Here is a 20,753-nt window from a genome sequence, read left to right on the forward strand (position 1 = left end):
GGGAGCTGAGGACCAGTGGGAGATGTGGGGGCACCGCAGGGCAGCTGGTCTCATTCCAGTAGCAGGATACGTCCCTTGTGGGTAGACTGGGAGCGGGAGTAGGGACCTGACCTCTCTCCTCCTGCCCCTCAGGAGGGTGATCCTGCCCTTGGGAGCCCCCAAAACCCCTCACCCACGGTACCCCCGCAGCCCCCTCCCTCTTGTCGGGGAAACAATTGCCTCCGATGGGAATTATTTCCATACAGCTGCTCAGGAAGGCACAAACCCGGTGGAGGAAGGCTGAGCCTTTCTTCTGGCGCTGCTCCCCCTCCCCACAGTGGCGGGGGCAGGTTTGGGGGGGCCCAGGCGCTGCCGTCAGCGCTATCAGCTCGGCAGGGCTGGCTGCGGTTATTACCATACATTATCGCAGTCCCCTGCCTCCGAAAGGAGCCGGGGCTGCTCCCCCCTCCCAGCCCTCCCTCCTCCTGCCTTTTACACTTAATTACCTCCCTTATTACACCGCAGCCTGGAGAGAGACAAAATCCCAGGGCAGCGGGCAGGCAGGCAGCAGGCAGCGGGCGGGCAGGCAGCGGGCAGCGGGCGGGCAGCGGGCAGGCAGGCCCAACTAGGGCGTAAGTAATGGCCCGTTCTGCAGACGTGCCTTCCAGGAGAGAGCAGGCACACGCACGGATAAATAAATCAGGGAGCGGGGGCCAGGAGCCCGGTGCGTGTGCGTGGGATGCTGCGAGCAGCCCGGCAGGCGATGTCCCCTCGGGGCCGCAGCCCTGCGGGAGAGGTGACCTTGAACTTGGCAGAGCCTTGACGTCAGGGCAGCTCTGCAGGGACAGACGGGGCTCGTGGTGCTGCCGGCAACCCCTGGCCAAGCGCTGCGGGAGCAAGTGGAGAGACCCCGGTGCACATGGGGAGCAGCCCGGGGATCCTGTAGGATGTGGAGTGCTGTGGATATGAGCTGCTCTGGGATGGGGGATGCTGCGAGACATGGGATACACTTAGCTGTGGGATGCTGTGGGATATCAGATGCTGTGGGATATCAGATGCTGTGGGATGCTGTGGGATGCTGTGGGATGCTGTGGGATGCTGTGGTCTGTGGGATGCTCTAGGCTGTAGAACAATGTGGGCTGTGAGATGCCCTGGGCTACGGGATAATGTGGGATGCCCTGGGCTGCAGAGTACCACACAAAGCCGTGGGCAGGAGCACTGCGATGCAGGGCTGGCTCCAGATGTGCCTCTGGGCACGACTGAAGGAGCAGACATGGCTGTGAGCGGGCAGGCCCTTGGGGCTGCCTGTGGGGATGCTGCTTTTGGTCCCCAGACCCGGTGCCACGTCCCTGGCCAAAGGGGCTGGTGTGCCCAGCACTGCCCCGTGCCAGCCGTGCCAGCGCTCTGCCTGCGGTGACAGCGGAGGGTCCGTCCTTCCTATGCGCTGCAACGCTCTCGGCATCGCACAAGGCTCAGGGAGAGCACGGCCAGCTGCCAGTCAGGTCCCCGTGTCACGCGGTGGCCCTCAGATGGCACAGCTCTGGCCTTCAGATGGCACAAGTGCAGGGAGAGGCAGCCCCGGACCACCAGCTGCCTGCAGCGGAGCGCAGAGAGGAGGGGGGGAGTGGGGGCTCCATTGAGACGAGGGGGGAGTGAGAGTGGGGGCTCTGCCCGGGAACAATGAACTGCCACGAGCCCGGCTATTGTTGTGGCTCCGAAGGTCACGGTGCTTCCTGGGGACGGGGAGTGGGACAGGGACATGGGAAGGGGAGAGAAGGTGGGAAAAGAGGGATGGGAACAGCGAGCAGGGATGAGGACAAGATAGAGGTGGGACAGAGATGGGAGCGGGGAAGAGGGGAAAGGGTTGAGGTTGAGAGAAAGGGTTGAAAGAAAAAGGTACAGGAGAAGGGAAAGGGAAAGAGAAAGGGGTCAATGAAGGGGACTGTGGACAGAGATTAGAACAGGGAAGATGGATGGGAATGGGAACCGGGAACAGGGATAGGAACAGGGAGCAAGGACAAGGAAAGGAGAAAGGGACAAGAAGCAGGAACAGGGACAGGGATGGAGACAAGACAAGGGACAGGGGACAGGAATGGGGACAGGGATGGGGGTGAGGACTCCCGCCCGGCAGACCCGTCCTTCCCTGGCCCCGGGGACTGGCGGCAGGGAGACAAAGGCGGTGGGAGGCAGAGGCATGTGCCCCCCCCCCACCCCCCGTCTCCCCCCGTCCCCCTGTGTCCCCATTGTCCGTGGCCAGGGTGGGGGGAGGAACCAGGGGGAGGGACCAGGAACCCCACACTGTCGTGATGCCCGGGGCACCCCGCGCTGCCGGCGGCTCGGGGGGCTCTGGGGGGGGCTCCGGGCGCGGCCGGGCGAAGCGGCCCCCTCCCCCCCCGACCGCCTGCCTTCCTCCTCCTCCTCCCCCCCCTCTTCCCCACCTCCTTCTCTTCCTCCTCCTCCTCCTCCTCGCCGCCCTGCCGCCTCCCCGCCCCTCGCACTCGCCTCCCCGCGCCTCTCCGTGCGCACCGCCGGGGCCGAGCGCCGGGGCCGGGGCGGGGGGGGCCGGGGCCGGTGCGGGGGCCGGGGCCGGTGGCGGTGCCGGTACCGGAGGTGTCCAGCGCTGCCCGGCCCCGCCATGCCCCGCTCCTTCCTGGTGAAGAAGCTGAAAGCGGAGGCGTTCCCGGCCGCCGGGGCCCCCGCGCCCCCCTACGCCCCCCTGGAGCCCCCCTACACGCTGCCCGGCCCCGCCGCCGGCGATGGTGAGTGCGGGGCCGGGGGTCCGGAGGGGCCCCCCCGCCTCTATTGTCTGTGCGTCCGGCGGGGCACCGGCAAGGAGACACGGGGGGGACGCAGGGCAGGAACGGGGAGGGGGTCCCCGCGTTGTGTCCCGCGGCGGGCGAGGGGTGCGGGGTGCGGGGTGTCATCCCTCGTCGTCGTCTTGTCCCCGGCTCCTGGGCCACCGGCCGCTGCCGAAGTTGGTCCTTGGGGAAACATCCCCTGCGTGACAGCGTTAGCCCCGTGGGCAGCCCCGAGTCCCCCCCCGGGCACGGGGCACCGAGGTGGGCTCCTTCCCACGGCGAGTTGAGGGGGTAAGAAGCAACCGGGCGGCGGGGGGCGGCGGGGGGCGGCAGCCTCGCCGTGCCGGAGGGTTTCATTGTTCGCAGCGGTGCCCCGAGCCCCACTGGGAGCGCGGGGGGGGCCGGAGCGCTCCGGGGCACGGGGAGCGGGGAGGGAGAATAGGGGGTACCCCCAGCAGTGGGAAAGGTGCAGAGGCTGGGCTGGGGGTGGCCGTGGCCCTTGGAATCCCGTCCTGCAGGGGAGCACTGGGGTGGGCTCGGAGTTCCCCCGGCTTGGCACAGCCCCTCGGCAGGGCAGCCCAGGCACCTGCCCAGAAAGAGGGGCTGGCCGTGGGTCGGGGGGCTGTTGCGTAGGCTGGGGAGTCCTGGCCGCTCATGGATGGGGAAACGGAGCTGGATGCGGGAATGGGCCTGATCCAGCAACGCACAAGCTAACATCTCCCAGCCGCTGCGGCACTTGTCCTCTTTTCCTAGTGCTCCCCGGCCCTTGGTGGGCTTTCCTTGGCAGGGTCCGGGGTGCGAAGCCTGTCTGGCCTGGGGGCGTCCGCTGCTCCCCCTCATCAAGCAGGAGCCGGTGGGGGAGGGATGCGCTGCAGCTGGGCAGAAGCTGCCGACGCTGCTCTCCTGGAAATAACCTTGCTGCATGCTCGGAGGCAGCGTGAGAAATTGCTGAGCAGAGCGCTTTCTGCACAGCCCGCGCTGTCAGCACGGCGCGGGGGACGGGGGGGGCCCGGCTCTGCCCCTGTCACACAGCCCCCTCCCCACAGCAGGCACCCCTGACCGCCACGGGACAAATGGCAGCCGTTGCTTGCCAAGGGGTCCCATGGGTGCTGCCAGAGGGTGTGTGGCTTTAGGGGATGCTCGGCTGCAGCTGTGCTGGGATGTCCCTGCTGCCCCACGGTGTGCATGGGTCAGCCCAGCCGTGCACTGACCCCGGGCCCCTGATAGCCACTCTGTCACTATCAGTGGGGATAAGGCCTCTGAAGCAGCTTGCAAGGGCCAGTGTGCACAAGGCAGGGGATTGCTGGGACCAGTCTGGGGGTCTTGGGGTGCCCGTACATCCCCAGGATTGCTGGCCTCATGGGGAGGGAGCTGTACTGCTGCTCCTGCAGTGACCTTTGTGTGACAGCGCAGAGCGACTGGGATGCCGACACAAGCACTCGCTCTGACACAGGGAGTCCCACGTATGAGCAGACTTTCACCAATGTCACACGTGTGTGATGCCCGTGGAGTGGTACCCGAGCCTGGCTCCACATCTGGGGGGCTGTGGGTCGCTCAGTTTGGCAGGAAGCCAGGGACCTGGTGCTACTGCCCTCCTGGTGCTGTCCCATCTCCAGGGAATAGGCTCTGCAGGGACAGCAGAGAGGCGGGGGGGCTTTCCCAGCCCCTTTGCTGAGGAAGGGGAACATGGAGCAGCCTCATTCCCCTCGTCCCGGCTGCCCACGGAGCATAGCTCATTACCGGCGCGGCCCGGTGAACAATGAGCTCCCGGCACCGCCAGCTGTCTGGCAGCTAATGGCCCCCGGGGGCTGCCCGCAGCCGGGGCAGGCGCAGCTGGACATTCCGCAGTTCCATCCCCAGTTCCCATCTCCGGCAGCCCTACGGGATGGGACCCATCCTGCTGACAGATGCAGATGGGAGCCAGGGCAGGACAACGCAGCTCTGGTGCTCAGTGGCTGAGCAGGGACAGGAGCCATTATGGGGCAGGGACAACCCTGGTTCTGCACCTCCTGTGGGAAGTTTTAGCTTGTGGCTTTTTCCTGTCCGTGGTGAGGCTGCTCTGGAGGGACAATAACCCCTCTGTGTTGTCCCCACAGGGTACCTCCAGCACTGCCTGGCGCCAGCCGGCTATGACACAGACAAGAAGCAAGGCCTGCCACCACCGCCACCAGACCCAGCCTACGCACCCGGCCACGAGGAGTACAGCGATCCCGAGAGCCCCCAGTCCAGCTTCTCCGCCCGCTACTTCAATGGGGAGGCGGCAGTGACAGACAGCTACTCCATGGATGCCTTCTTCATCACGGACGGGCGGTCGCGCCGGCGCAGCGAGAGCCAGCGCCGCGGCAGCCACCGTCACTCCTGCCCCGAGTGTGGCAAGACCTACGCCACCTCCTCCAACCTCAGCCGGCACAAGCAGACCCACCGCAGCCTGGACAGCAAGATGGCGAGGAAATGCCCCACCTGCGGGAAGGCGTACGTCTCCATGCCCGCCCTGGCCATGCACGTCCTCACCCACAACCTCAAGCACAAGTGCGACGTGTGCGGCAAAGCCTTCAGCCGGCCCTGGCTGCTGCAGGGCCACATGCGCTCCCACACCGGGGAGAAGCCGTTCGGCTGCTCCCACTGCGGCAAAGCCTTCGCCGACCGCTCCAACCTGCGCGCCCACATGCAGACCCACTCCGCCTTCAAGCACTACAAGTGCAAGCAGTGCGAGAAGACCTTCGCCCTCAAGTCGTACCTCAACAAGCACTACGAGTCCGCCTGCTTCAAGGGCTCCGAACACAGCTGTGCAATAGGGAACTAGCCCCCCAAACCCCTGTGGCACATCCCCATTCCCAGCCTCATCCTTCTATCCAATCCCCTTCCCCAGCTCATCCCATGCCCATCCCTCTTCCTCTGTCCATCCCATCCTGTCCCCATCCCCATCCCCGTCCCTATCCTCATCCCCGTCCCTATCCTCATCCCCATCCCCATCCCCATCCCCATCCCCATCCCATTCTGGTCCCGGTCCCTGTGCCAGCACTCCTGCAGCTGCAGCCAGCTGGTTTGCTGCTGTGCTGAGGCTGGAGGACATGTCCCCACAGACTCACTCCCCATCTGCTCCCTGGGAAGGGGGTCCCCCACTGTGGGACCCAGCTCCTTTCCCCTGGGTCCCAGAGCCACCCCGCAGCCAGGCAGGTCTCTCTGCGGGGACTCACCTGGGGACCTCTTCCAGACCCAGGAGAGACTTTCCTCCCCTAGCTTGTGATTTTCACCTCTATTTATTTAATTTATTACTATTATTTATTTAGAGCTGCTGCTTCTCCTCCTGGGGGATCCCAGGGGAGAAAAGACACTTTTTTGCTCCCCGCTAGGAGCAAACCCTCCCCTTGACCCTAATCTTGATGAGACCCACGGGCTGGTGTTACTGCCGGCTCGGCAGGACTGATGGCCACTGAAGCTGACAGAGGACAGGGCTGCCAGTCACCCTTGGAGCCTGGGGTCCCTGCAGCCCACCACACAGGGCACCCTGCTGCCCCTTTACCCCATGGCACAGTGTTCACCCTGGCACTGCAGATCTCCAGCCCCGGAGCCAGGGGAAGAGCCAAGGGAAGAGCCAAGGGAAAAGCCAAGGGAAGAGCCAGGGGCTTCCAGCAGAGATCCACAGGACACGTCCTCCATTGGCTCCCAGCCCATGGCTTGGCCAACACAACTGGCCCCTGCCACGATGATGGGGAATAGCCCCCCCAGGCAGGTGCAGCCCCCTTCACCACACAAAGGGCTGGGCTGGCAGCTGGGCTGGAGACCCAGCCCTGGGGCAGGTAGTACCCGAACCCCCAGACACCCCCCCATGTGTCCCCAGCCCCTCCTCCAGCCGGCTGCCGGCTCCCTCGCCATTGCCCCCCACCTGCACTCAGGAGGAGGGGGTCAGAGTAGCTGTAAAGTTTGGGTGAGTCTATTTAAATGTTCTTATTTATATTATTTATAACTTATGCTTTTCACTATTTATTTGTCAAGACTGGCCGGGCCATGCCAGCGCTGGCTCGCAGGAGGTGGCAGAGCTGCAGCAGAGCTGCCGTGCCCAGGACACAGCCACGGTGACACGGACGGGGACAGGACCCCGAGAGCGGACTGTGCGGCGGGCACGGAGGCAGGAGGGCGCGAGCTGGCCCGGCAGCCCAGGCTCCACGTCCTGCAAGCCTCCCCCAAAGGCAAAGCCCTTCTCCTTTGTCTTCCTTGCTGCCACGGGCTCCTGCTTTGCTCCGTGTCCCGCGCCAGCCCAGCGGGGACAAACCAGCCACTCTATGCAACCTCCCGGCGGAGCGCCCCCGCACCGGCCCCGGAGCCAGCGCCGCGCACGGCATTCCGGAGCGGGGCCCGACCCGCGCCTCCGCTTCCTACCTCGGGCCGCGAGTTGCCACAGCCCCATCACCCTGTGTCGGTCCCCAACACTTCGGGACTCAGCCCGGCACGCCGCGGGGCCGCACTCGCGCACCCCCACACCGTCTTCCTGCGCCGTCTTCCTCCCTTGCGCCGTCTTCCTCCCGCTGCCTCGGTGCCTGCGTTGGTCACGGGTTGAGTGGGGATGTCCCCGTCACGGTCCTCGCTGCCATGGCACGGTGCCCACACGTCCGCACCCCACAGAGGGGATGAGCATCGCCCTGGCCACGCGGGCACCCCGCCGGGTTTTCCCCGCGCTGCCGGCGCCGTTCCGCGGAGCGCGGCGTCCTGAGGCCGGCAGGCTCGGAGCACTGCGCCGCTGCCCCTCTCTCCTGTAAATAGCAGATACTACAGCAATAATTTTCCGTGCATGATAGATTTTTTTCTGCCAGGTTTTGTACTCGCCAGCCCCAGTATGACAAGTCTACTGAGATCCGGCCACCCGCAGTATTACTTGTAACGCGATTCAGGGATATAAAAGGGATTTCTGCCACTAACCGTGTGTCCTGGGCGATTTGTGTCGGCGGTGGCGGGTGGCGGCACGCCAGCTGCCAGCCTGCCCATCCCGCGGTGCCCTGTGCCCACGCCCGCTCCTGGGCTGGAGCATCGTGGAGAGAACTGCCCCAAATAGAGGGGTGATGTCCTGGCAGCCCGCTGGGAACTGGTGGCCGGGGCGCCTGGAGCATCCCACGCTGCCCAGGTGGCCCTGCCAGCCCTTCAGCCAGTGGGCAGCAGCCAGACAAACCCCTGCCGTGACAAGGAGGGATTACGATGCCACCCTGCCCGTGAGAGCGCCGGGGGCTGTGAGCGCGGCAGAGCGCTGACCTGGAAGTAAAGCGGCGTGTGAAATCCCGGCAGTGGGTGCAGAGCCCGGCGGGCAGCCCGGGGAGGGCGCCGGTAATGCTCACACACCCCCGGGGCGCCGCAGCGCCGGATGGGGAGGATTCTGTGAGCAAATTTTATTTGAACTCGCCGGTGGTAACAACCCAGCAGAGCCCCCGCTCCCAGAGGCAGACAGGCATTCCTGATCCCCGCCCCTCTTTCCTCATCCTTTCCCAGATGTGGGTACCAGTGGGGGAAGGCAAATTATTTTTAGCATCCAGCTTGTCAGCAAAGACCTAGCTGAGCCCTGGGCTCCCAGTGACATCAGTGCAATCCTTCAACCACAAAGTCATCACCAGATTCACATGGCAAAAAAACTAATTCCAGCGCCTCACAAAGCCATCCCTGTCTGCTTATTTCTGAGCCAGCTCTGGGGCTGGGGGCCCTCCATGACACCAGGGAGCCAGGGTGAGGGCACTGGGAGCAGCCATCCTCTGTCACCGCGTCTCTGCTGTGGATTCAGGGTGTCCCGGTTGCAGCAGCCAGAGGGGTGGGAGACCCAGTTAGTCCCGGGAGCCTCTCCCCGTTTGGAACACTGGTCTGAAGAAATGACCTAGAAAGACTCAGGGCTGAAGTCCTTCAGCGCCTGCCCAGCTGTGGAGCATCCCAGCATCACTGCTCAGCTCTGCAGATGTTTCATGCCTCATCCTTCCTTGCCGTGGACCCCATAGGTGTCAGCGCAGCAGGGAGGGGGCTCTGGGCTGGGGACGTGTTCCCGGTACAGCCCGGCAGGTGCGGGGCAACTCTCAGCTGCAAGACGATCCTTAGTGCCCCGGCACGGCCAGGTGGGACCCGAGACCCTCAGGGGGGCAGGATAGGGACCCCCAGCACACACGGTGGGGGCTCAGCTGCTGCATGCCCACGGGTGTCCCAAGGGAGAGAAGAGCCGAGGGCAGCCCTGACCGCAGGCTCTCCGGAGCAGGCAGCGGGCCAGCCGGCTCTGGCACCCGGCCCGGAAGTCTGTCCTGCCCCTTGCACTGTGACTCTGCAAAACGGTGGGGCGGCGGCCGTGATGACGATGGCCGGGCCAGGAGGAAGCAAAGGGGCCCGGCTGGGCGCTGCACTGCTCGGGGCTCGGCTGAGCGGGACAGAGCAAGGCCAAGGCCGGCCGGCAGCCACAGCCATGGCTGAGGCCGAGGACAGGAGCATTCATACGCAGCACATCTCGGCCGTGCACAACGTGCCCATGCGTGTCCTCATCCGGCCCATCCCGGCAGAGCTGGAGCCGGGGAAGGTGCAGAGCCTGATGGAGACCCTGCAGGTGAGCACAGCCCCCGGGATGCGGAGGCAGCCCCTCTGCACCCGCTCAGAGGGCGCTGCCGGGGAAGCTGACAGCACCCAAACCCTGGCACAGACAGGTTGGGGGGTATCAGGTCGGGTTGGGAATGCCGGGGTGCGTTGCTCTTGGATCTCTCCCCTTTCCCAGGAGGATCCTGAGCGGGTGCCCCCCATCGACGTGCTCTGGATCAAAGGCAGTGAGGGCGGCGATTACTTCTACTCCTTCGGGGGCTGCCACCGCTTTGCTGCCCACCAGGCACTCCACCGGGAGACCATCCCCGCCAAGATCATCCCCTCCACCCTCAGCGACCTCCGCACCTACCTCGGCTCCTCCACGCCCCACCTGCGCTAGCCCAGCGCCCCGAGGACGCCCAGCTGCCCCCTCTATCCCTGTTGGTTCCGACCCGTGAGCCCCTGGTGAGGATGTGCTCGGGGGCCCCAGCCCTGGGGAGATCCCGGGATGCCTCCAGCCGGGATGGGTCAGGGTGCCCCAGATTTGGAGGATCCCCGGGGTGCCTCCAGCCGGGATGGGTCGGGCTCTCACCGGTACCGGGAGGCGCCCGGCGGGGCCGGCAGATGGCGCTATTGTGCCGCGCTGTGCCGCCCGGAGCGACCGGGCTGGGCCGGGATGAACCGGGCCGGGATGAAACGGAACGGGATGAGCCGGGACGGGATGAACCGGGCCGGGATGAACAGGGACGGGATGAAACGGGCCGGGATGAACCGGGACGGGATGAAACGGAACGGGATGAAACGGAACGGGATGAACCGGGACGGGATGAACCGGGCCGGGATGAACCGGGCCGGGATGAAACGGAACGGGATGAGCCGGGACGGGATGAACCGGGCCGGGATGAACCGGGCCGGGATGAGCCGGGACGGGATGAGCCGGGACGGGATGAACCGGGCCGGGATGAACCGGGCCGGGATGAACAGGGACGGGATGAAACGGAACGGGATGAACCGGGCCGGGATGAACCGGGCCGGGATGAACAGGGACGGGATGAACCGGGCCGGGATGAACAGGGACGGGATGAAACGGGACGGGATGAACCGGGCCGGGATGAACAGGGACGGGATGAACCGGGCCGGGATGAACAGGGACGGGATGAACCGGGACGGGATGAACCGGGACGGGATGAACCGGGCCGGGATGAAACGGGACGGGATGAAACGGGACGGGATGAACAGGGACGGGACAAACCGGTTGGGGTGGGACGAACCGGGGCACGGCGCAATCAGGAATAGTTGAACTGTGATAGAACAGGCTAAACCGGGGCACGGCTCAACCGGGAATAGCCGAACCGGGATGGAACGGGCTTAACCGGGGCATGGCTCAAGCGGGAATGGCTGAACCGGAGCACAATGGAACTGGGACGAGTCGCAGCTCATTCGGGGCACAGCTGAACCGGGAAGGGGTGCAGACGAACTGGGACACAACAGAATCAGGACTTGGGGAAGAGACACAGCCGACCCGGCATGATCAGTCCCCAGCCCTCCCTCAGCGACTCTGGGCTCACCTGTCGTCCCAGTCTCCGTGGGGGACATCTCCAAAATCCTGTGGCGGGGACACCCACTGCTGCCCCTGGAATAAAGATGATCAAAACCCCTGCAGCTCCTTGGCGTGGTGCTAGAGGGTGCTGAGGTTGGGAGCAGGGATGCAGTGGTCCAGCATGGCACAGCACGGCACAAGCACGGTGGCCTGGCACCAAGCAAGAGCAGTGGCTGTGGGCACACAGCAGGGACAGATGCTTTGTGAGGGAATGGATGCTGTTCTGTGGGATGGATGCTGTGACAGGACAATGCTCTGCCAGCCTGCCTTGCCATGGAGCTGAATTCAGGGTCAGCTCTGGCTCAGCTCTGCGGATGCATGTGGTCCTGCCATGCTGGGATGCTGTCATTTCTGCAAGCACCACGTCGTCACCCCACGTGCAGCCTGGAGAAAACGCCTCGAGTATCCCCTGGGCATCCCAGCATCCCTCTAAGTCGAGAGCCTCCATCCAGGGAGGGGAAAGGCCAACTGACTCACTCACCACGCCGTGAGTCAGCAGGACTGGGACAGGAACTGCGGCCGGACACTTCTGCCCCACCAGCCATGCTCCTCCCTGAGCGGATGCTGTTCCCCCCGGGCAGAAACGGGCTGGGAGAGGAGGGCACGGCCGGCTCGTTTGCATGGCAGGAGCTGGCAGCGCTGGCATCGGACGGGGAACAATTTACCGCTGCCTCCACGTTTCCGCAGGATCCTCTGGGGAGGAAGAGCCGGGTGGGCTGGGGGTGCTGGATGAGGGGAAGGCACCGGAGGGAGACTCCGGCGCGGCAGAGCTGCATGTGCCGCATGAAAGAAGCTGTGTGCCGGGAGGAAGCCCTGCAAGCACTCACGGAGAGCAGCCCTGGCCTGCGGCTCCCTGATGGGCCGTAAATTTCTCCTAAGAATTGTGGCGTGCTAAAAAGTTTCCTCTTGTTAGAGAGCGGGGGGTTGGAGGGAGGAGGTAGCAGCTCCTGCGGCAGCTCCTGCGGCAATGTGGACATTTCCAGAGTGCTCCCGAACGGCTGTCCCGTGGCAGGGACTGATGTCTGCCCACATCCGCTGTGCCCCCACTGCTGGGCATCTCACATGAACTCTGTTTGCCCCACTCGCACGGGCTTGTGCCCCTCATCCCTTGGATAAGAGGCAGCTCAGCAGAACTGGGAATTCCACAAAGTGGGAATGAACTGAGGCTGCCAAGATCCTGCAGCTCCTTTTCCTGCAAACCGTGGAGGCTTTTTCCACCTGGAAAGCCTGCCGCAGGATCTGCTTTTCTGCAAACAGTGCCAAGGTCCTTGCCAGTCCCAGGGTGTCCTGACATCACTCCCAGGGCTCCCTGGCACCGGATGGGAGCCAGGACCCACAGCTGTGTCCAAGGTGCTGCGTGAGCGTCTCCAGGGCTGACTGGTGCATCTGTGGGGCTGCCATGGTGTGGGCAGTGGGAGCCGGTCCACGGCTGGGGCTGCTGGTGCCACAACCCCCTGGCAGGCACAGGAATGGTCGCTCCAGAGCCCCGCTTTGCCTCCATCTATCCGTCCTCCACCTGTCCCCCTTCCCTCTGCCTGACCCGCGGGGTCTCTGGTGTCGCTGGCTGACAGCCGATCCGGCTGCCTCCAATCCATTCGTTCCAGGGCAGGAACAAAGGCGTTTTGTGGGCTCCCCCCAGCCCGGGCCGGCTGTGGGGGGGTCCCAGCTCCGGAACTGGGACAGACTTCCCTGCACGACAGGCGTGTAATGCCTTCCAGACCAGCAGCCCCAGCCCGCAGGTACAGCCCGGGGGGGAGGGGGCCTGGTGCTTCCCACACTGCCTGGGGACCCACCAGGTCACCCTGATACAGCCCTGATCCAGGAGAATGGGGAAACTCTCCTGTTCCCCCAAATGTTTCACAGTGCCCAGTCCCTGTGGCGCTCACCGCTCCTCCCCACCCGGGGGGCTCCGGGACAGGATGGGTTGTGATGGGAAAGGATAGGACAGGGTGGGATGGAACGGGATTGATGGGATACAGTGGGATGGGGTGGGATTGAATGGATCAGTCCAGCACTGCTTCACCAGGGCTCAACAGGGTCAGGCCCAGTGTCCTGGTGGCCACATGTTCCAGTGCTGCCGCAGGTCTGGAATCCATTTGCCTCGTCGGCCGTGGTGTTTTCCCAGCAGGGCTGGAGCGATCCCGCGGGGCCGGGGGCAGCCCTGGCCCCTGCCCCATCTGCTCCCTGTTTATTTTCTTACACTTAAGTATCACCTCGAAGACAAACACTCCCTGGTGTGGGGGGCAGGGGGCATTTCCCTGGCAGCAGAGGCAGGACCCAGCCCTCAGAGTGCCCAGCACCCTGACCCCACAACACCCGCCAAGCAGGGGATGCCTGGTTGGACTGGGGTCAGGGCTGCAACCCCATGCTCAGGCCGTGTCCCCTCCATGCTCTATGTGCCATGCAGGGTCCTGTGAATGCCTGACCCACTGCCCTCTGCCCAGGGGTCAGTTCGCTCGGCTGGATCAGCTGGGAGAGCTGGGATGCCAAACGCCACTGTGTTCTGGCACTCACTCAAGCTGGCAGAAGGTTTGTGATGCCACAGCCTCAACTGATGCCCAGCTGAGTCAGAGCCGAGGCCATAGTGCTGAGGGAGCTGGGGGGGCACAGGGGATGATGTCCTGTACCAAATGCCTGCCAGGTAGCACAGGAAAACCCGGCTGCTGCCCTGCAGCCACAGCATCCACAAGCAGCTGGACAGGCAGGGAGCACTCCCTGCTTCTCATGGCTCCTGCTGTTCTCCCAGTCAGGGATGACAGCGCCTGTCCATCCATCCTTCTGTATGCAGCATCTGGCGAGGCGGTGGTCACACATACACACATCTGTGCCAATGTGGGGATGTCACTGCAGCAGGAGGGGATGGCATTCGGGGTTTACATGGCACCCACAGGCACACATCCACGTGCAACGGCACAAACACGTGCACACACCCTCATACTCACATACATCCCTGTGCATTCACACATGGACGTACACATCCATGCATGGATGTGCAGATGTGTGCAGCTGCACACCCACACACACACACTCGTGTGTGCACACACGTGTGCTGTCCCCACCCCACACTGAGCCATCTCCTCTCTGCTGCTCTGTCCCTGCCTGTGCCCTGCCATGTTCCAGACCCCACAGGCCACCAGCACCCCACACGTGGCTATGCCCCCCAGAAAAGCCCTGGGGCAGTTTGGCTGGGTGTGGGGACTGGGTGACCCCCCCAGCCTGTCCCTGTCAGCTGGTGGCCATGTGTGGGACGTGCAGCTGAGTACACAGCCCCTGCCATCCATCTTACTGCCTGTCAGGGCCAGGGGCTGCTGTGGACCCTCAGACATATCTCAGCGAGAACTCTGGGGTGAGAGGAGAGCAGAGTGGGGGTTTCCCTCTCTGTACAGCAACCTGCCTTCTCCCTGCCTGTTCCCTGTCTGTTCCCTGCCTGTTCCCTGCCTGCTCCCTGCCTGCTCCCTGCCTGTCATGCCAAGGGCCTGCCCATCCCCAGCTTTGCCCCCGGCACTGCCTGCATGTACCCTTTTGTGGGGGTCTGCACCCGGGCAGGGGCTACAGAAGAAGGTCGGGGTCCCTCATGGGGACTGATCCATGGTGAGAGCTCTCAGTGTGGACGCAGTGCAGATCCCTGCCCATCCTCATTCCCAGGAGGATCCCTGTCCTCTTGCTCAGCCCTGCAGGTCCCCAGCCCCTGGTGTGGCCCTGCACGTCCCCTACCCCAGGGGGACCCCTGGCCCTTGGTGCAGCCCTACATGTCCCCAGCTCCAGCAAGACCACCAGCCCCCAGCTCATCTCTCTGCCCCCCACCGCGTGATTTACAGGCTCTGCACAGGCAGACAAATGGTGAAGGAAAACAGGGCAGGGGATCCCGCCAGCCGGGGGCTGCCTGTGCCCCGCAGGGGGCAGAGGGGCCGTTTGCTCACAGCCAGCAGGATGGGGGGCAGTGAAGTGGTGCCGGTGCCAGGCGGCACAGCTGCCCCTGTCAAGCCCTGGAAGCACTGGGAGAGCCCATGGGGGCACCCAGACCCCAGGAGCCATCCCACAAGCTGCAGTCCCACAACCGTAGGCTTTTGGCCACGGGGCATTGAGGAATGTGATGCCACCCCATTCCACAGCCCGCGGGACACTCCGCTGATCACCTCACTGGGGTGTTTTTGATACACCGGCTGCATTCCACGGCAATGTCTCAGCCCTGGCAAGCCTCCAAGATGTCCCCCAGCATCCCTCTCTGACTGTGGGGCTGCTGGAGTGTGGGGACTGCAGCTGGCACTGCCAAGTCTCCCAGCCACATCCCCAGCAGCCCTGGGGCCGTCTGCCAGGAGCCAGATCCTGCCCTCCACGTGTTTTTGCAGCTTGACCTGCATCATGCCTGGAGCATCGTGGAGGAGGAAAGGGAGGAAGGCAGGCAGGAAGCCTCCTGCCTGCTTGGTTCAGCTGGCTACCCCGCTGCCTGCTCCTGGGAGTGTTGGGCGCAGGGCTGGGGGTTTGGAGGCAGAGTGGGATCTGCATAGAGTGGGACCTCTCTGGTGAGGAGGAGCAGGGCCATAGTCTGTGGTATTGAGTGCCAAGGAACAAGGAGCAGCGGACAGGCTGGTGATTCCCTCTCAGGAAAAGACTCTGTGTTTCCACTGCCGGCACACACCTTCCTCCAGCGCGGGAGGAAATGCTCCTGGCAGTGCTGCCGACAGCGCTGCCCGTGCCTCTCCGTGTTCCCGTCCCCTCCCAAGGTGGGCAGGCACGGTGCCAGGCCCTGGGAAGAGAGGAGCAAGGAGTGCATCCCTGCAGGGCTGCCTGCCCTTGCTGCTCCCTGCCTGCCCCGGGCATCCTCCTGGGCACAGACCCTGTCTCAGTGGGGCAGGGCAGGGTGTGGGCAGCAGCGTGTCCTCCACTGGCATCCCTCCGATAAACACCCCAGGCACTGCACCAGTGCCACCCGCTCCTGGTTGCCTTCCCCATCCCAGCTCCTGTGCCCCACGTTCATCTCATGCCACCCTCATGGTCAGCAGGACCCAGAGCTGGCAAGGGACAGCCAGGCAGGGGCTGGGGACACGCTGCCTGTGGGCTGACTGTGTGTGACATCGCTCCGCAGGTGCCAGAGGCCGTGGCACAGGGAGCACTTGTTGGACAGTGGCCCTGGCACCGCCACGGTTCAGTTACCACCGTGGCATGACCTGAGGTCAAGGCGCCCTCAGCCAGGCCAGCGTGCCGGCGTGGGGCCAGGCCAGCGGCCAGAGCCAGCACTGGCTCTCGGGGCTGGGGTGAGGACGCTGGCCGCTGGCCGCTGGCCGGAGCTCGGGGGGCCGGCTGGGGGTGGGCTCCGGAGCCGGCCCCTCCCCGGCCGTATAAATCCCGATTCCCCCTGCAGACACTCGTCCCAGCCCTGCTCAGCTGCCGCAGCGGAGCAGCAGCGGGAAGGCGTCCGGAGCCGCCGTCGCAGCTGTGCCGGCGGGGGAAGGCTCCCCGCAGCCCGGGGGGTCCCCCCAGCAGGGCCGGGGGTGCGGGCGGGCACCCCGCCATGGCCTTCACCATGCTGCGCCCCGTGGCCGCCCGCGTGCTCTACCCCGACCTCAGCATGCTGTCGGAGGACGAGGAGAACCGGAGCGAGAGCGACACGTCGGACCAGTCGTTCGGCTGCTGCGAGGGCGCCGAGGCTCGCCGCAAGCTGCCGCGGAAACCGGGGCCGATGGTGATGGTGAAGCAGAGGCAGGCGGCGAACGCACGGGAGCGGGACCGGACCCAGAGCGTCAACACGGCCTTCACCGCCCTGCGGACCCTCATCCCCACCGAGCCGGTGGATCGGAAGCTGTCCAAGATCGAGACCCTCCGCCTGGCCTCCAGCTACATCTCCCACCTGGCCAACGTGCTGCTGCTGGGTGAGGGCTGCGAGGACGGGCAGCCCTGCTTCAGTGCCATCTATGGTGCCAAGGGCGACCTGGACAGCAAACAGCCCCGCAGCATCTGCACTTTCTGCCTCAGCAACCAGAGGAAAGGGGTGAGCGGGGTTCTGGGATGGGTTAGGGTTCCTCCTCCTGCCCCTCCTGGCCTGAGAGGGAGCAGGGGGCTCAGCATGCCACCAAGGGATGGGGGGCAGCAGACCCTGCCTGGGCGGAGCAGGGCAGGAGACTCGGCGTGGCTTAGTGAGAACCACAGCTTCTGGCTCCAGCTCCCACTGGAGGTTTCGGCTGCTCCTGGCCAAATCCTGCTTGTAGCCACACGCCTACAGCTCCTGCTCACGTCAGAGGGCTGGGCTGCTCCCCCACGTCCATCCGGGCTGGGAGGTCTCAGGGGTTAAACAGTCACCCCGGAGCTGGCGGCATTGGTTGTCCCAGGGGGGGCTTAGAGTTTGCTGGCTGACCTCTTCCCCATCCCCATCCCTGTCCTGATCCCCATCTCCATACCCAACCCTGCCAGCCCACCAGCACTGCAGCACGGCTACTCCAGCAGCTCCCTGACGTGAGGAGGACAGGAAGAGCCCAGCAGACACCCCCCGAGGGGGGCCAGACAGAGTTCCCCATCCTGTGTTCCCGTGCAGGGTCTGCTGGCAGCACCAGCACAGCTCCCACACGGCTGAGTTGGGCCATAGCAGCGTGCCCCCTGCCCTGCCCGCCCAGCTGATCCCCCCCAGCACCCTGAGACTCAAGGGACATCTTTCCTGTGGTGAGCTGTCCATGCCAGGGTCCTGGGTGCCTTTGACCCAGGAACAGCTATGCAGGATATGGGGTGCAGGGTGAGGGGCTGGAAGCTGCCTGATCTCAGGGCAGTGAGCAGGGGTTGCTGTACTTGCCACTGTCCCCATGGACTCTCAGGATGTCCCATCTGTGACCTCAAGCAGTACAGCCATGGGTCACACTCCAGCCCTGAGAGCTTTTTCAGCTTTTCTTGCTCCGTTTTTAATTGCTCCCCTGTTCCTGCTGACCCCCTCAGCAGCCTCTCCATCCCTCCTGGGGTCCCCCAGCCCTGGTCCCCGGCATAGCTGGGATCTTCTGGATTGCTTCCTGGGGCTGCAGCCAGGAGTCTGGCACAGTGCTGGATCCCCCAGGGGACCCCGTGGAGGCACTGGGGCTGAGAAGCTCCAGCTGGAGCGCAATGGGGGGAGCTGGATTGGGATCTAGCTCTGTGCCTCCCAGCCCCAAGGCTGGGCTGGAAAGGGGCTGTACTGGGCTGGAAATGGGCAGGGCTGGAAATGGGTTGTACTGCTCTGGAAATGGGCTGTACTGGGCCATGCTGGGCTGTGCAAGCTGGAAATAGGCTTGGTTGGAACTGGGCTCTGTTGGGCCCTGCTCATCCATGCTGAATTATACTGGAATGCTCTGGGCTAAATCTGAACCATGCTGGTCTGTGCTGAGTTATACTGGACAGTACTGGGCTAATGCTGTCCTCATTAACTGGGAGGCAGGGCTGAGTCTCCCCATCCCAGCTCGGACTGTGTGTATCTCTCTAGGGCTGTGGATCTGTCTGGGGCTGTGTGTCTGTCCTGGGGTACTACTGGCCCTTGCCACAGGTCTGAGCCCTGCGGTGGTGAGCAGCCATGGGGGCTGTGTCCTGCAGAGTGACAAGGCCAAGGGGGACCCACCTTAGAGGGCTCCACCACAGCACCCACCTCCCAGCCACCCACTCAAACACTTGTCAGGCATAGCCCCGTCTGTCTGTCTGTCCCCTCCAGGCAGCACAGAGCCACCCCAGGACTGAGCCATCTCACAGTGGGTCCCCATGGACAGCAGGCAGGAGCGGGGTGCCCCCCACCCAGACACCCCATGGTACCTGCAGCTCTCCCTCCTCTCTCTGCAGGGCAGTCGGAGAGACCTCGGGGGCAACTGCCTGAAGGTGCGAGGGGTCACACCCCTGCGAGTGTCACGGAGATGAGCCGGGGTCCGGCAGCACCCACCTGAGACAGCGGCAGAGGCGGACGGAGCCAGCACACGCCAGCCCAGAGACCGCAGCGGGGAGGGAGGGAGCTGCTCACCCGAGGTGGCAGCGGCCGAGCCCAGGCTGGCACCACACCGACACCGGCCCTGGAGCTGGCAGTGGGGCGGGAGGACGCTCCCGTGGCCGAGGCTGCCCAAGCGGGGCAGGGCCGGGGAGGGGGGTCCCCGCGCCCCAGGGCTGGACTGGAAGGGGCCTGTGTGCGGCCGGCGTGGAGGCGCTCCGGGGGGACGGTGTCGTGGCCCTGGGGATGCTGGTTGTGCACGTGCAGCCGCTTGGAAAATAAAACCTTATTTTTCTGATGGGCCAGTGCCTGCCTGTAACCCCAGTGTGGGGTGAGGTGGGGGTCCCCAAGATGGCCCTGGACCCCCAGCCCTGCACTGCTGCTCTGTGCCCTCTGCCTGGTACATCATGACTAGTGTGATGTCACCATTGCCACCGCTGCCACCAGTACTATGACTGCCACCAGCACAATGACTTGTCCCTGTTGTGACCACCACTACCACCATGATGACCATGCAGAGCCTTGTATGGTGGGGCTGCAGGCAGCAGCACCAGCACGGGGTCAGGTGGGGACATGGGGGGTTCCCAGGCCAGATCCCCTCATGGGATTCTGCTTGAGGGAACTGGACTGGCTGGGCGGTGCGGATAGCTGAGCCTGGGAATGGTGCTGTGCCGGGGCTGGCGGCTCCCAGGGGCCGGCGTGTCCCACGGAGCAGAGGCAGCTGTGGATGGGGCGGCTGGGGGCTCCCCCCAAGGACTGAAGAACTGGAGCTTCCCTCTCTCCCTGGGCTCCTGGAGCCTACATGGAGCAGGGGGAGCATGCTGGGGGTCCCGCTGAAGCCTGCCCCAGGGTAGGAGCTCTGTTGGGAGCCCACAGCCCCTCTTGGCCCCCTGCTCACTGAGGTGAGCCTGCCCTGGGCTCCCTCCCCCGGGTTTGATTTATGGAGCTGACAGCGCGGTGCAGCTGTGAGAGCTGGTCCCAAACAGGGACCGGGGTGGGTGGGAGAGGTTTGTTCTCAGCGTGGCTAATGTGTCCCAGACCCCAATAAACAGCCGTGAGATTCTCCAAACAGCCCAGGACACAGAATCCCTGCCCCCGGGTTTATCGGGGGGCAGGGGCCGTGGGGGATGCTGTGCTCTGCAAACAACCTGACTCGCACATAAAAGGGGACACTGTCCTCATGAAGTAGCAGCTCTGGAGCCTCCCAGGGGGTCAGCAAGGGCTGGTGGTCCCAGCGCTGAGGGCACACCAGGTCCCAGCACTGAGTGTATAGGTTCCAGTATGTCCCAGGGCTGAGCACCAGTATCCCAGGACATCCCAGTGCCAGCAACTGGAGCCTCAACGAGTTCCAATACGGAGACCATGAGTCCCAGTGAATCCCTGCACAGGAGCTATGCATCCAGTATGTCCCAGCGCCAGAGACTAGGGCCCTAGAAAGCTCCAGTGTAAAGGCCATGCATCCCAGTATGTCCCAGTGCTGGGGCTGTGGATATCAGCACACCCCAGTGCCAAGGATGGCACAATGACCCCAGAGAAAGCTCCAGTGTAACAGCTCTGGGTCCCAGCACGTCCTAGTGCAGAAGCTGGGCACCCAGTAACATTCAGCGCTGAGGCTGTGTATCCCAGCATGTCCCAGCACCGGGGCCACGGGTCCCAGCATGTCCCAGTGACAAGGCTGTGGGTCCCAGAACATTCCAGCCCCTCCCAGCACCGCGAGAGGGAAACGGTGACTCAGAGCTGCCGGGCTGGTGGGAGCCGGGTGCCCCTTTGCCCCGTGTGGGGTGAGTGTGGTGGCCACCGATCGCTCACGGCCACCGCCGGCTCCCCGGCAGCCACAGCCCTGCACTGAGTTCAGCCACGCTCCCCTCCCATCCTCTCCCTTTCCTGCGTGCGGACACCCTTGGAAAGGCTCTTGGCCGCT

At 64.7% G+C, this 20,753-nt stretch overlaps 3 protein-coding genes across 3 annotated transcripts; all 3 read left to right on the top strand.

Annotated features, from left to right (window-relative positions):
* The first annotated feature begins 2,611 nt into the window (after nucleotides 1-2,611).
* On the top strand, nucleotides 2,612-7,693 carry SCRT2 (scratch family transcriptional repressor 2). Its single transcript, XM_040080278.2, has 2 exons — nucleotides 2,612-2,738; nucleotides 4,874-7,693. Exons 1-2 carry the CDS (start codon nucleotides 2,615-2,617, stop codon nucleotides 5,578-5,580), a joined length of 831 nt encoding a protein of 276 aa, XP_039936212.1. The 5' UTR covers nucleotides 2,612-2,614; the 3' UTR covers nucleotides 5,581-7,693.
* A 1,386-nt stretch (nucleotides 7,694-9,079) lies between these two features.
* SRXN1 (sulfiredoxin 1) lies at nucleotides 9,080-10,970 on the top strand. Its single transcript, XM_040080053.2, has 3 exons — nucleotides 9,080-9,339; nucleotides 9,505-9,773; nucleotides 10,624-10,970. The coding sequence occupies exons 1-2, from the start codon at nucleotides 9,091-9,093 to the stop codon at nucleotides 9,706-9,708; spliced, it is 453 nt and encodes a 150-aa protein (XP_039935987.1). The 5' UTR covers nucleotides 9,080-9,090; the 3' UTR covers nucleotides 9,709-9,773; nucleotides 10,624-10,970.
* Nucleotides 10,971-16,299: 5,329 nt separating this feature from the next.
* On the top strand, nucleotides 16,300-19,128 carry TCF15 (transcription factor 15). The gene is made up of 2 exons (XM_040079979.1): nucleotides 16,300-16,897; nucleotides 18,694-19,128. Exons 1-2 carry the CDS (start codon nucleotides 16,421-16,423, stop codon nucleotides 18,766-18,768), a joined length of 552 nt encoding a protein of 183 aa, XP_039935913.1. The 5' UTR covers nucleotides 16,300-16,420; the 3' UTR covers nucleotides 18,769-19,128.
* Nucleotides 19,129-20,753: the final 1,625 nt, after the last annotated feature.

This window comes from Hirundo rustica, chromosome 16, assembly GCF_015227805.2.
Source record: "Hirundo rustica isolate bHirRus1 chromosome 16, bHirRus1.pri.v3, whole genome shotgun sequence".
Lineage (NCBI taxonomy): Eukaryota > Metazoa > Chordata > Aves > Passeriformes > Hirundinidae > Hirundo > Hirundo rustica.

Excerpts from the sequence above, each read along its gene's own strand:
- SRXN1 (XM_040080053.2), top strand. The coding sequence starts at position 9,091 with ATGACGATGGCCGGGCCAGGAGGAAGCAAAGGGGCCCGGCTGGGCGCT. Across the intron at positions 9,340-9,504 it reads GCCTGATGGAGACCCTGCAG|GAGGATCCTGAGCGGGTGCC; the intron begins GTGAGCACAGCC and ends CCCCTTTCCCAG.
- SCRT2 (XM_040080278.2), top strand. The coding sequence starts at position 2,615 with ATGCCCCGCTCCTTCCTGGTGAAGAAGCTGAAAGCGGAGGCGTTCCCG. Across the intron at positions 2,739-4,873 it reads CGGCCCCGCCGCCGGCGATG|GGTACCTCCAGCACTGCCTG; the intron begins GTGAGTGCGGGG and ends TTGTCCCCACAG.
- TCF15 (XM_040079979.1), top strand. The coding sequence starts at position 16,421 with ATGGCCTTCACCATGCTGCGCCCCGTGGCCGCCCGCGTGCTCTACCCC. Across the intron at positions 16,898-18,693 it reads TCAGCAACCAGAGGAAAGGG|GGCAGTCGGAGAGACCTCGG; the intron begins GTGAGCGGGGTT and ends CTCTCTCTGCAG.